Source organism: Panthera onca, chromosome A2 (genome assembly GCF_046562875.1).
Source record: "Panthera onca isolate mPanOnc1 chromosome A2, mPanOnc1 haplotype 2, whole genome shotgun sequence".
Lineage (NCBI taxonomy): Eukaryota > Metazoa > Chordata > Mammalia > Carnivora > Felidae > Panthera > Panthera onca.
Genome location: NC_138340.1, coordinates 140,249,666 through 140,265,206, shown reverse-complemented (window position 1 = coordinate 140,265,206; position 15,541 = coordinate 140,249,666). Strand labels below are relative to the sequence as shown.

General features: G+C 37.2%; 1 protein-coding gene across 1 annotated transcript in view; it reads left to right on the top strand.

Moving 5' to 3' along the window:
- The window catches only part of SLC13A1 (solute carrier family 13 member 1), a 96,373-nt gene extending 81,498 nt beyond the window's left edge, over positions 1-14,875 (top strand). Inside the window, exons 9-15 of the mRNA XM_060633005.3 lie at positions 1,002-1,100; positions 1,518-1,619; positions 4,952-5,058; positions 8,018-8,127; positions 10,977-11,138; positions 12,546-12,683; positions 14,710-14,875. Coding sequence (XP_060488988.2) covers positions 1,002-1,100; positions 1,518-1,619; positions 4,952-5,058; positions 8,018-8,127; positions 10,977-11,138; positions 12,546-12,683; positions 14,710-14,847 — 856 coding nt within the window. The 3' untranslated portion in view covers positions 14,848-14,875. The remainder of the gene's footprint in view (positions 1-1,001; positions 1,101-1,517; positions 1,620-4,951; positions 5,059-8,017; positions 8,128-10,976; positions 11,139-12,545; positions 12,684-14,709) is intronic.
- Positions 14,876-15,541: the final 666 nt, after the last annotated feature.

Here is a 15,541-nt window from a genome sequence, read left to right as displayed (position 1 = left end):
ACATAATGTAATCTAACTCACCTACTCATAGACCTTCCAAAAGGTAGTCCATAAGAATCTAGCCATTTGCTCATTTGTTTATTCCTCTGGAGGGATTTTTTTTTTTTTTTTTAATCTAGGCCCTAGAGCAGTACTTCACCAAAAAAAAAAGTTTTGAAGACCCTGGACTTCGAGAAAGAAAAATTAGCCACAGGGGAAGGTATAACTAAAGTCAACAGCTGAAAGAAATAGGCACCGGCAGTTACTATTGGCAATAGTTGAAAAACTATCTAGTAGATTCTATTAGGACATAAGAGGTCAAGAATCTTATAGGAAAAAAAAAAAAAATGGAACCAAGTTGTTTTCGTTCTGAGAATAGATCTAGTTCAGACTCCGCTCATGATCACGGTACGTGACTTCACTGCCCTAGTGTATGACCCGAGTTTAGTATATTTTGTGAAAACTGATGGATCTGACAACCAGCTGTCTCAATTTGACCAAGGTACTGTTGAGTTGATGAGTCGAGTCTTTGTTTTACATGCCAGTTATATGTACAGTGTTGAGAGTCGCTGTACCAAAAGGAACATCTATGACACTGCCCCTGCCTTCAAACAATTGGTTATCTCACTAGGGAGATAAAACCTACACATGTGCAACAATTAACAGTCAAGATAGACAAGACATAGATTAAAATCTATAACAATCAGGTATATAATAAAGCGTTAAATTAGAGATGAGCGTCTCATGGCAAAATTCCAAGGGTACAGAGGTAGAAACAGAGGTAGAAAAGGAAGAGATCAGGGGAAGATGTGTGAAAATGGGGAACAAAAATTAAGTCTCGCAAATTGAGAAAACCAGGCAAAAGAGGAAAAAGGGGAGAGGACATTCAAAGAAGGTGATGGAGGTATAGGCACCAAGATAGATTTCTGTTATTGGCCGGGAGATCCGTATTTTATAAAGCTTTCACACAAATCTCTTCTATGAAGGGAGAATTCTTTGCTTAACAAGTTTATTCTTTTCAGTTTTAAGGAGATGTTCAAATGTGGCAAGACCAAAACAGTCAAGCAAAAAGCCTGTGCTGAGGTGATTAAACAAGAATACCAAAAACTTGGGCCAATAAGGTAAGATGCACCTGCACGCAGACGCACAAGCAAACACACTCATGCTCACACAGGTGCATACTGTTTATACTGCAAGTATTCGTGCAAAGGGAAACAGGCACATAATAGTCTATAATGTGTTTAGGACACCTAATAAGGGCCTTGAATATGCTAGCCCTTGTAAATAGATCTCAACATGACAAAATACATACTTTTAGCTCACTGAAATTTACCAGGTAGAATCAAAGGAAGCCGAAGACTCCATAGAGGAGTGGAGTCCTTTTCTAACTGTGCTGATTCTCTCAGATTGTTGACACATAATCATCTGGTTTTTACAGCGTTTAGCGTTCTGCTAAGATTACTCTGGCAATAGCTCAGGGAGTTTCTACGAATGTCCTGACTGAGAAAATAAATGAAATGATGGGAATTTTTGCACAGGTATCAGGAAATTGTGACCTTGGTCCTCTTCATTGTGATGGCTCTGCTATGGTTTAGCCGAGATCCTGGGTTTGTTCCCGGTTGGTCTGCACTTTTTTCCAAGTAAGCATTACATATTATGTTTGTCAAACCTTCCTGGTTTTTGTTTTTTGTTTTTTTTTTTTTTTTTCTGGTTTTCTCCTAAGTGGTTCCTATAACTCTATAAGATTATATGAGACTTTTTTCCCCCTTCCTTTCCACTGAAAAGATTTAATTCTAATCTTTTCAGGAAAAAAAATAAGAAATGAAATTTAAGGTAAGACTGCAGATAAGATAATCATATATTCTGTAACTAAAAGTCAGGCTCCTTTAGGCAAAGCTATTCCCAGCCTTACAAAATTAGAAATATAATCTGTAGGAAAGCCATGATCTGTGGTGGTTTGGAGTGCAGACTGTGGAGCCTCACTGCTTGAGGTGTATTCTGGATCTTCCACTTTGGGCAAGCCACTTATATCTCAGTTCCTTCATCTGTGAAATAAGGCTAATAACAGCACTTAGAATAGCGCTGCCCTACTCTAGACTGACAGTGCAGAGCCTGCTTGGGATTCTCTCCCTCTTTCTCTGCCCTCCCCTGCTCGCTCTCTCTCTCTCTCTCTCTCTCTCTTTCTCTCTCTCAAAATAAATAACATACACTTTAAAAAAAAAAGAGTAGTGCTGCCCTTACTCCCTACAGAAATGCAATATTTATTATGAAGTGAGATAAATGCCACTCCATCCTTGTGAATAACCTGAGATGGATCGCTTCTCAGCCTTTTGGCTAAGATCAAGTGTAATAACCTGAGATGGATTCATATTCTGTGATTTTTGCCAACTTATTTTTTTTTTTTTTTACTCAGGTCAGTATCTTGTCCTTTTTTTTCTAATTATGTTCCTTTTTTATACTAGTTCACTATACATCCATCCCTGCCCCTATTTTTTAGATAAAGAATTCCTGAATAATAAGACTGATTTTACAAACTAATGTTAGCAGCTGGGTCGAGTTAATTTCATCTCGCAGTGTCTTATAGACCAGCAGTCCTGCTGAGTCATATGAAGTCACGGGGAGGATGATAGCGTAATTTTCTAAATTAAGGGCCATCCTATGTGTCAATATAAATACTTTGGTTTTGAAATGTATGTTCCCAATCTGTCTTTCACTGAAGTACTCTGCTTCCTAAATTGAGCAGATCTCCGATGATGACTTCCTGTCTCACATCCCGCAGCAGGAATCCATGTCTCTGGGGACAGAAAGCAAAATTGTTTTAGTTAAAGGTGTTCTGCTGACATGGAATAAAGAGGTCCTTCTCTTCTTGAATAGAGACTTCTGGCAATATAGGCATTCGCAACATTTTTTAAAGGTGCGAGGTCTGTGTGCAAATTCCTAGTGAACATACAAGTGAAGCAGTGTGACGCGGTAGCGTGTTTCAAAGGATCGGCTTCAGCTTGATAAACCTTTTGTTTAGGACTAAAGCTTTTCACGTTGAGAAGTCTAAACAAAAGCAGCATCCTGTTATTCATAGCAAGCTATCATTTAACAGTTTGATTATTACTTTTTAGTTTTGTAATAGGTTGTAAACCAACATAAAAAGTGAGTTTCCTTTTCAAAATTCCACTCCTATTAACCTAAGTAGGGAGAGTCTTCTCTAAACACTAGTGTGTAAACACTAAATGAAATCAGATAGTAGCTAATAAAAACCAGGAAGAAATCCCAGTATGAATTCAACGTAGTAAGTTTCTCATTTCTGTTCTTTATAGGAAGAAAGTGTAATTCAGAAGATATTTTGTTTGCAGCAGGGAAAGAGAGTATATTTACTATGGTCAGTGTTCGTGTTATGTAGAATTCTGAGAGAAAACAATAGGAAAAGGAACAAAGGTTTGAGAGGAGAAGGAATTTGAAGATATAGGTCTAATTGACTTTGATTCATAAATCGCCAAAGCAAATAAAATTTGTGTAAGCTTAATATTTTGTAATACTGAGACAACCTTAGTTCATAATCAAGTAACAATAAAATGAAAATAAACAAGTACTGAAATAATAAGGGTTTTAAAAGTCTTTGGGAACACAATTACCTCAATATTTATGGCTTGATTTTATGTAAAGTATATTCTGTAGAATATATTTGTAATATAGAGATTTTAAGCATTTAGAATTTCCAAAGCTAGGATGATATATCAAGATTTATAGCTACCACCTAATGTTTTCATTCCATCTGTTTGAACCTGGACTGAATTCAATGTGTCTTTTCATATAAAACAAAATCAGATTACATGATGCCTGACCTAATTTGGTAAAATTACAATAAAAAATTATAACTCAAGTAAAAGAAATAAGGAGCAATAAAATAATAAATATTGGTGAATTTTGTTGAATAAATTACACCAAATAGCTTTGTACTCAGCAAAGAAATAAATAAAATCTATATTTAAGGAAAACAGACTCCTTCCTAAAGTTGCCAGATTGAATAAAAATAATGTGTTTCCTTGATTATTTATACTGTTCAAGTAAATCACAGGAGTAGAGAGCTTCTATAGTATGTACACATTGCCGAGTCACAAGGCAGCGAAATAATCTTTAGGGTGTACATATTTCTTCTCAGGTTACAAAGATTCACTAGTTAATACTGCTGAATCTTAAAACTGAATTTTAATTATGTATGTCTGTTTCATTCATGTCTGGTTTCCAGGTGCTTATTAACAGTTGAGGCTTCTGGGAACCTGTCTTACTTGCTGGAATGACCTAGTGATTCTAAGACCCCATCTGTTCCTGAATCACTCTTAATTTGTACAGTGATCATTTATGAGCATCTCATAAACCATTCTAATAATTAATATTCTTGATTGAGTTTCACAGGGTGCAAAGCATTAAATGGGTTGATTTCATTTGTATGATATGGCTAGGGCCTATAATCACAGTAGCAGATGTTATATCTTAGAAAAACAGATCAATTTCTTTTCATAATTTACAGAAGAATTTTAGAGGACTCTAGAAACACCCTTTCGTTGCCACAAGTCAATACTGTGATGTTATACAACAATTATACAGGGCTTTGCCTAGTCTAGCAATTGTTTTGGCTTCAGTTCTCTGCCAGTATATTAAATGAAAAAATTCAAAGAAAAAAATCACTTACCAAATCCTTGAGCCTTGCCTAAAAAGTGTGGGCCATTATGTTAGCATGTGTATTCATGGTTTTGAAAGTAGGAGACATATATGGAAACAATGAGAACATGGTCTGAGATTTTCGGCTTCACTAAGTTATATCATTTAGTTGGAAATCCATAGATTTTAGACCTGATTATCCAGAATAAATAATCTATACCTCCACTACTACTTGTATGCTTATTAGCATAGTCGATTGTTGTTTAGTTCATTCAAGTTCTTCCTGCTATTTTTAATGTACACATCTGTCCTTTTTCAGGTATCCTGGTTTTGCTACAGATTCAACTGTTGCCTTACTTATAGGACTTCTATTCTTTCTTATCCCAGCTAAGAGATTGACTAAAACTACACCTACAGGAGAAATTGGTTGAGTATTATTTATAATTCTGAATGAATTTGACAGAAGAGCAAAAATTACAAAATTCCATTGGTTTCAGTTAGCACTTAGAACAGAAGGAATGGACATGCTTCCACAGCACGCCCTGTTTGCACACCGCAACCCTTATTCAGCCAGCACGTGTTCTCCCCCTGCAAGGAGAACCATCTTACTTGGCAGAAGTGAGAAGTAGATTTCCTTATGCAACATGGTTAGAACTCCACTATGAGTGATACTGTTTGGTTCACAATAGGCCCACTTCCCCTGCCATAATCAGAATTAATCTTACTATTGGCAAACATAGGAACAAGAACTTGAAAGTCATACTTCATGATGAGCCCTTGGTAATAAATGCTGAGGATCTAAAAAGGTGAGGAGTTTCAAGGGAAAGAGTATTTACATCATCATAGTAATCCTGGAGAGAATGCAAATCAAGCCCACATTTAGCCAGAACCCTAGTGTCACAAATGAAAGACGTAGTATTCAGTGGGAGCATTCATTGTCTTTGTAATACATGGACAAAGAAGTATCCTTGTTTATGTGAGCATACCCCCCTTCCCCTGACACACACATATTTTTTAAACACAGGATTCTGCCCCCCCCCCCCCCCATTTATGCTTTATACTAATATAGCAGGTGTTTTTGGTAGTCAGATTCCTATGTTGTTATTGTAGGACAAATGGTTTAAAATTGTTTGGAAATAGTCTAGTAGAGGGTGGGGGGTTTTATTGTTGGTTTTTCTTTTATTTGTCCCTTCTTTTTTTTTTGCATGGGTGGAACCTGGATTCATGGAGTTGAGTTGGCCCACCTGACTCCCTGTGTCCAAATTGATAAGCGACTAATGAGTCAGATTTCTAGGAGATGATATATATAAATAGCATAATGTAGAAATAAATGGCTTTTGTTCTTTACTTGAGTCTAGAACATCTCAAAGTGTGTTATAAGGAGATATTGTAATACAGAGTAATAATTTCTGTGAGACCCTGAGGACACTGACCGTTGAAGTCAAATCCCTATGGCCTGTTAGTGGCCAGTGTTGAGGTACCAATGCTTGGCTTAACTTCCCTGGTTCCCACATTTGAATCCTCCTCTCAGAAAAAGCCTTGCTTCTGTTGGGGAGAAAGAATTTTATCTTCCCTTCAAGATCCTTCCAGCTGGACTAAGACTCAAGTTGATAGGAGCAGATTAATGGTAGAAAATCAAATTTAATGGTGTACATACAGGGAATCCACACAGACATGGAAGTTCCAAAGACAGTGAGGCAACATGACCCTTATATGAGCTAAGAAGAGGGATAGGGGTCTGAGGATACAGAGGAGAAAGACCAATAGCAGGAAGGTGAAAGGAGATGTTTGGAAAACAAAGGTTACCCAATTATGCAGATAAGTTTCTTAGGTAAAGAGAAATCTTTGTTAATCTCTCTCTTCCTGGTACAAACATAGTTGAGTGGGGAGGCAAAGAACTTTTTCTGAATCTGCTGGGGTTTTTTTGTTTGTATTTTTAATGTTTTGGGGGGTTTTGTTTTGTTTTATTTTTAAGAGAGAGAGCACTAGCAGAGGGGCAGAGAGAGGGGGGGACAAAGTATCCAAAGCAGGCTCTGCAGTTATATCAGCGAGCTCCATGTGGAGCTCAAACTCACGAACCATGAGATCATGACCTGAGCCAAAGCTGGACACTCAACCGCCTGAGCCATCCAGGTGCCCAAGTCTGCTGGGTTTTGATTGCTTTTAACTCAAAATAACATTCATGACAAAGTCGCCCATCTTGGGGCAGCCTGCCGTTGGCCCCTATACCAATGTCTACCATTCTCTGTCTTCTCATTCTTCAACTCCTGTTCTCCCTGATAAACTCATTCACACTAGGTTTAAAAATGGCAAGACATTATGTGTTAAATTTTACATGAGAGGTATATTTCAGAAATGTTTGTGTTTTAACAGAAAATATATCACTTTTTTTTGAGAGACAGAGAGAGAGCACACACACACAGGTGGGGAGGGGCAGAGGAAGAGAGAGAATCTTAAGGAGGCTCCATGCCTAGTACAAAGCCTAGTGCAGGGCTTGATCTCAAGATCATGAGATCCTAACCTGAGCTGAAATCAAGAGTCAGACGCTTAACTGACTGAGCCACCAAGGCAGGCCTTAATAGGGTATATATATCCTAATTCAAGCAAGGAAGAGCAAAATCTCCATCAATAGTGAAGGTAAGTTTGGTTTAGGTTTAACAGGAGATAGGAAGGAGTCTTAGTAGTAACCCTAAAATCTCACCATGTAGAAGGCCACTTGTTACACACAAATGTTAAATGGGAATAATATATTCATGGATGACCTTTTTTCTCAACAAATCAAATGAGCCATTATGACCTAAATATCAAAAGAAGTCTTTATGATAATTGCTTTATAAGAATTTTAAGAGTCTTATGAATGATACTTAAATTATTTAATCTGAACTTTGATTTTAAACTGAAATCATGATGAATCTATTATGACCCTCCTCATGATTTGAAAAAATAAAGGTTCAAGAAAATAGTGAATAAAATTATAATGCTACAGTGATGATATTAGAACCAATGTCGTATTAGACACTTTGAATAGCAAAGAATAGTATAGTCAATGCATTGTGTTACTCATAGTAGGCAGAATGTTAGTGGAATGAATGAATGAATGAATGAATGGCACTATAAATGATAATGTTATAATCTATCTAAATCTGTAATATGATCCAAAGGATTTTTCCAAGTCATGTTTATGTTTGTTTGTTTGTTTTGGAATACAGTGTTCCACCTCAGCCAGGTAGAAATCACTCAAAGTTCAGATCAAGTTACTTACCTAAAAACAATAGAGGGATATTAAAAACTTCTTATGAGATGGCGGTTTCAGGTAATGAAAACAAATACATGTCATATTGTCATCTTTTAAGCAATGTATAACTGTGGGAATTGTGTTTTGCAGTTGCTTTTGATTATTCTCCGCTGATTACTTGGAAAGAATTCCAGTCATTCATGCCCTGGGATATAGCCATCCTTGTTGGTGGAGGGTTTGCCTTGGCAGATGGCTGTGAGGTAATACTCTGTGTCTAAGATACTTAACAATTAACTAGACTTTTCCAAAGAAGAACAAGAGACATTTAAGCTTTGACATATTCAACTTCACCCTATCATTTTAATGATACAGAATTCAATAGTCATGCAGTGAGTATACCACACAAATAAAGTGAGTTCAATAATTTTTACAGGCTGTGAGCATAAAACATCATTTTTTATGATGTCCCAACATGTCAAAAGGAATAAAGCAAAGAAGATTAGAATTCTTAAACCATGAAATGGTACTAGAAGACCAGCTAAGTAAGAAAGAAATGCAAAAATCATATGTACAATGACTCCTAGCAAAACATTTTGTTTTATACCTTTACCTTATTTCATGATGAATTTGAGTACCTCACAGACTTCTCTTCAGTGTATCATAGTCCAGGTGGGCCTGGGTGGCTCAGTCAGTTAAACGTCCTACTCTTGATTTTGGCTCAGGTCACGATCTCACAGTTCATGGGATCAATGGGATCAAGCCCGACTTTGGGCTCTGCCCTGAAGGGCTCTGCGCTTGCTCTCTCTCTCTCTCTCTCTCTCTCTGCCTCTCCCCTGCATGTGCTGGCTCTCTCTCAAAAATAAACATTTTTTAAAAATTTACAATATATCATAGTCCTAAGGCTGTCAAAGAAGAATAAGAAGTAACAGTACTTCATTACATCATTTATTTATTACATATTAAGTACATTAAAAGTACTTAGTACATATTGGGGCACCTGGGTGGGTCTGTTGGTTAAGCATCTGCCTTTGGCTCAGGTTAGGATCCCACAGTTCAGGGGTTCGAGCCCTGCATGGAGTTCTGTGCTGACAGCTCAGAGCCTGGAGCCTGCTTCACATTCTGTGTCTCCCTCTCTCTGCCCTCCCCCTGGTCATGCTCTGTCTTTCTCTGTCTCTATCTCAAAAATAAATAAACATTAAAAAAAAAAGTATTTAGTGAATGTTTATTGAATGAAGTCCAGAGAGAATTTTACATAACCATTGCTAATACTACATTATGTCTAATTTTAGGGAGAAATAAAACCACCATTAGGAATAATTCTTTGGCCTGTCATCTACTATCTAGTTTATATAAAGTAGAAGTCTGGGGAGGCCTTTGTCACTTGAAAGTCATTGTAGGGCTGCTGGAAAAAAGCATCTTCTTAAAAAGTCCATGAGAAAGTTTTTACTCTTTGACTAATTAAAAACCCTCATTTCTGGGTCTTATAGTCATCTGTGAAACACTTAAAGCTCACAGCTGCTCCATTTCCTTATTCAGCCATCAGAGTAAAAAGGATGATGAGAGAGATGTGTTGTGTCCAGCCTTTTCGTTTGTGGAAAGTTAAATTTTTATTTTTCTCAAGGTGAATAACTATCTGCTATCTTCTAAATAGCCTCTAGGGAGACTGTCTTTTGCTTCTTACTTTATTGTCAATTTTTCTGTATGGCATTTGGACACAAAACTTTCAACTTAATAGGTGAAAAATCTCAGAAATTGTCTCAATTCTGAGGGCCACTTATAATGCCTTTTTACATCTAGATTTGGCTTGCCTCATAGACCACTCAAATTTAAATGATAGAAATATAAGGCAAATTCACTTTTTTCCCCTACTATTTCAGAAATAATGAGATCTGCTTTCTCAGAATCAGTAACTTCCGTTATTTTTATTGCTAATTTGAACTGTGAGGGAATCAGAATCGGTAATTCTGACACTGATGTTAACTTTGTTCATGTCTCCTTCCCAGAATATCTGTCCGGATTGGACTCTAGATACTCAAAGTGATTTTAAAAGCATTGGCCAGACCCTAGAATTGCAAAATCCAAGAAAATTAAAAGGTGTGGACTTCCTCTGATACACTAGCCCCTCCCACTGGAAGAATTAGGGAAACCTTCTATGGTTTGGAAAATCCTGGTACATAGAATTAAGTTTCTGTGGGATATCCAGAATGACCCTATCCCTGAGTGGGTATATTGAAGCCATGAATTTCAAAAATATGGCTGTGGAAAAATATGCCCCTAGAAACTGACTTTACAAAGATTTGGAGACAGTTCATTTTTTAAAATTTTGTTCCAAACTGTAATTAGTTTGGCAAATGTCCAGAACTCAATAACCCTCCTGGGTGGGAGCGGTGAGAGAGCAGCTAGCTACTAAAGCATTCACCTCTTTGTAATTCGCTCTCTCTTAAAAGCCTGTTAACTTTGTTTTAATATAATCACAGTACACTAAGTGTCTCAGGTATGAACAATATTCATATAATCCTAATGGAAAAATTTAAATATTGATTTAATAAAAAATGTTGATATATGAGTAAAGGAAATGGAGGGCCAGGAAATACATGTATGGTAGATGGTGTAAGAAAGCTGAATCCTTATGTAACGTATTAGAAAGTCAGTAAACAAAATCTAAATTAGCAAATTAGGAAAACACATAGTTTAAAAAATAGCTATAAATAGCTAATATGGGTTGAAAATTGTCTCTGGGGAACACAACGTAGGAATAGAGAGAGGCAGACCAGAGGGCTTCCATTTTCTTAAAGTCCTGTAGTACCACGTGATTTGTCCATATAAATTAGGTAAAATTAAATTTTAATTTAAAAAATGTGGGAAGACAATTCAAACTTCCTAAAGCGTGTTGGTAGTGTTAAAATAAGAATAATTGAGAACTTCTCCATGTCAGAGCCTCCTAGATCTACCAAACTATGGGAAAATATGAAAGATTAAAGTTATATTTTAGAAACTGTGTTCTTAGGGCAAAGGTTACATTTTATATATTTAAATTGTGTGATTAAAATGACTTGTTTACAAATAACATTACAAATTATTATTATTTTCTTTTTTTTTTTTTTTTTAGGAATCAGGACTATCTAAGTGGATAGGAAATAAATTATCTCCTCTAGGTTCATTGCCAGTATGGCTAATAATTCTGATATCTTCTTTGCTTGTCACATCTTTAACAGAGGTAGCCAGCAATCCAGCTACCATTACCCTTCTTCTCCCGATATTATCTTCATTGGTGGGTATCTCATTGATCTGCTTTTATACTCATCAAAAGTGTAGTGTTCTACCTTGCTTGTTCTCATATTGTGGTATGGAATCATTTTTGGTGCGAATGATCTTCCTATAAGTAACTTATAGAGTGGTCTTTATTTGGGTTGATACTTTTTTGGGAGACCTCAACGCAGAACTCCGTTCTACATTCAAGCAGCAAGATCTTAAGAGCAGTACTTACCTTCTTTCTGCCCAGATTTTTCATTTGCAGATAAGTACAAGGGTCAGCCTGGATCCTTTCCAGCTGTGAGACTTTGGGATTCAGTGTTTCCTGGCAACTTCAGTATTTAGATGTCTAACACTGACACTTCTCCCTCCAGGAGAAGTGGTTCATATAGGTGATTTTCAAGTGAATAAGAAGCTAGGCTTATGCTTCCGGCTTTAAGCTTAAATATCTTAGACATGGTTGGTTCTCTCTATAGCCCAGGGAATAATTTTAAAAGATAAGTAAAAACCAGATTTGCAAGGAGAGAGAGGAAACGACAATCTACCTTTTTTCTCCCCACCTAGCTAGCAATTACAAGAAATAGCGTTAAGTAAAATGTTTTCCTTATTGGGACGGCTAAGTTTGGTGAGAGGTAGCACTTTAAATCAAGAAGGATTGCCCTTCTGAAATTGTTCTCCTCCAGCTCAAGGCGCATATGATAGCATTCTTAAGCTGCTGCTTCAAATTAGAGAAGAAATGTAGACAGTTTATACTGGAAAAATACCATTTTGGTTTTTCTGTTTTTTATTTCTCAACAGGGAACAGATGAAATGGCACAGTTAGAAAAGTTAGATGATGAGTTAAGAATAGGAGTGACTCTTCTGTGAAGATCCCTAAGCAAATTTTAAATTATATATGGTGCAGAGGCAGAAAAGTTAATGGAATAATGAGAAGCTTTGGAGCCAGAGAGACATAAGCCCCTACATAAGCTCTACTGCTTGCCACCTTTGTGTCTGGACTTTAACCTTTCTGGGCCTTAGTTTCTTCATCTGTTATTTGGGGCTATAGTAGCCATCTCATAGGTCATTGGGAATATTAAGTTATTTTATATAAATACACACACACACACACACAGAGCACCTAGCACACTGGATAAATGATAAATTGCTTCTGTTTTTATTTAGTTCCTGGAATAAATGATACTTTATTTTCTAAATGAACTGAGCTTTAATACTTAAATGGGCATCAATAACCATATAGACAACAACAAGAGGAAGAGACATTTCTGAAAAATATTCTTCAAGCTAGAGTTGCATTTATGTGTACAATTTTATGTCTTTAAGTTTTAACCTGCTTCTGCGAAAGTTTATTATAATAATTTTGCTCATTTTGATGCTTGGTGCCTACCTCAAAATTTTACTTAGACTCCTTTGTCTTTCCCAACAGGCTGACGCCATTCAAGTGAACCCTCTTTATATTTTGATACCTTCTACTCTGTGTACTTCATTTGCATTCCTCCTACCAGTAGCAAATCCACCCAATGCTATTGTTTTTTCATACGGCCATCTAAAAGTAATTGACATGGTGAGTGAGCTGTAAGAAAACAATCAGGTCCAATGTCTTGCGTTATCGCTCCTTTTACACACTAATCAACTTCCAGGGAAAGCATGGCTTGAGTTCTGTTTCTGAAGGTGAGTACATGATTGGTCATAGAATTGTTTTCAAGAGTGATACCAGAAGCAAACATGCCATTAGAATTTGCAGTCACAAATACGGATACTGAATGCATCAGTAACACCCTGGAAGAGGGAAAAGAGCATAGACTGTGTTCCACACAAGGGCTTAAACTTACATGTCAAAATCAGAATCCAACTTGACCTAGGCAAAAGGAAGAAATAGAATTAATGAAATTCAGCAGTCACGCCCTGTGGTTTTCTATCACAAACATCTTTGCAACCAACCAACATTCACTTTGAATAACATACTGGGCTCAGTGCCTGCTGATGAAAAGTCGTCTTTCTTGTTGTGATTCTAATAGTGGCATCTGACATGAAAGTGCAAGCAAGTCATAACGGAACATTTAGTGTGGTGTCTACGTGTGGTGTTTCTTCCGATCCGATGGGGGCCCCAAAATGTGGGGCAACGATCAGGTGGAAGCCACCTGAGGCAGAACAGAGGAGATAGAAGTTGACTGAATACACCACAAGAACAACGGGCAGGACGGCAGAAGAAAGGCTGTCTGCAAGGAGGCAGTGGGTGGGGGACGTTTTTAAAGGAGGAAGTTGAAGAGGTTTGGCAATATATGGAATTTTCCCTTTTTTGGTAACTGAGCCTGGGTGTAAGTAGCCCATTGGTCATTTAGGGCCTTTGGATATTTGGGGGTGGGTCCCCTGATGGGCCTGTCTGTATTCAGCCAGGTGGTCACTGTGACCCTTTCTACATTCCCTTGCTCGTGGCTGTTTGCCGTGGTAGGCAAGGACTAGCTTGAGAATACTCTAGTCTCCCCCAAATCTTGATCACCGACTTCCAAACCAAACCAAACAGGAATGTAATGAAAGTAACTTCCATTAGTTTACTCTGCAGGTGTACTCCCCAGGTTAAGTCCCAGCTCCCTCCTGCCACACACATTGCTGTCCCTACATTCCTGCAATGTAAACATTTTGGAAATGCCTCTATGCAGAAGTCACATAATATTCTTTTGGAAAAGAAAATGTGTATGACACCATATAACCAGTGTCCTGTGCACATGAATTTAAACAATAAAAACAGGATTCTGGAATAAGTGAGTGGCTGGCATAGAAAGAAAAGGAGGCTTCCTATAATAATCATCACTAGATATCCCCTTTTGCTTTGGGGCTCCATGCTTTAAAACCGAGAATGCAGAGGTAAGCAATCTTTCCCTGTAAAAAGTCAGACAGTAAATATTTGACACTCTGTGGGCCGTATGCTCTCTGTCACAACTACTCAATTCTGCCATTGTATCACGACTGCAGCCAACAACAATATGTGAACAAATAGTCATAGTTCTAGTACCATAAAACTGTATTTACCAAAACAGGTCATGGGCAGTATTTTGCCAGTCTCTGTTTTAATGGATAGAAAACAACTTTGAAATTTTTAGTAGCTACCAGGATGATGACATAAGAGCCAGAAAAATGGGCACTCTAAGAAAGGTGGATAGAAGTGGCATTTTATTAAATCTCAATAGGAGAATACTAAAGGCTAAACTAATAATGGTATTGAGTGAACATGAAGGATCCAGTTATCATATCGTGACCTGAACCTGACCCACTGAAAGACAAGACCTCAAAACTCAAATTCTGATTTAACATGAAATGGCAATTTTTCAAAGGGATTTTTTCTTGAGTTAGATGATTCCAGTATATTCCTAAGAGGAACCTCTCAGCATCTCCAACTAAATGTCATTTAGCTGGGGACGGATTCTCCTTTGACATGAATGGAAGAATTCATTGTTTTATGAAATGACAACAATTTACACACATCATTTAGGGCGCATGTAAATCTGGCATATACTTTCTGCTACAGTGTTCTAACTCTCCTATAGGTTTTCTTTTGGGGAGACTGACATTTATGCTCTTTCCTATTCAAGGTTAAAGCTGGACTTGGTGTTAATATCGTGGGTGTCGCTGTGGTGATGCTTGGCATGTCCACCTGGATTGTGACTCTGTTTGACCTCTCTACTTACCCTTCTTGGGCTCCTCCAATTACTAATGCGACCATGCCATGACAAGCATGAACATTATAACTATCCTGTGGTGAGTTTTGAGAACCATTGAGAATTCACTGCAGATTTGGCTTTGGAAAATTGATGACACATTTAAATTAGTCCTGATGTAGCTTTTGTGGTTCCAGTAAACACTCAAAACCTGCTGGCATAACCCAGAGTTCACACCAAAGAGCGTCTGCGTGCCTTTATCAAGAAGCTCACAGCTGAGATTTTGCTCATAGACCCTGTGCATCCTGCTTCAACGTAAGAGTAATTTATAACATGACCTTCAAAGAGATTAGGTGATTTATTTCATTTTATAGTTTTGGTTTGGTGTAACATTTCAAACATCAATTTAGTATTTCAGAAACTTCCCATAAAGCTAGAAATAGGAAATAAAACATACCAGTTAATTAGGTACTTGGATAAATCATTTCTGTAGTGTTGCTGAAGGGAATTTGTTGAAAAACCAAAGCAGTGGTCATCTGCTGGTACAGAAGAAAGGTTTAATTTAAATGAAATCTGCACTCTGTCATTTTAAAAAATACCAGATTATTTTTGACGTATACATATGATATGAAAATTGAAATTGAACTGGTAGTTTTAAAATCATAGTTGAATCCACTAAACAACAGAAATCTCATAGATAAGGATTAATGTCTACTTGACCTTATGGTTGGATTAATATAATTCATACCTTTATATCTCAGTGCAC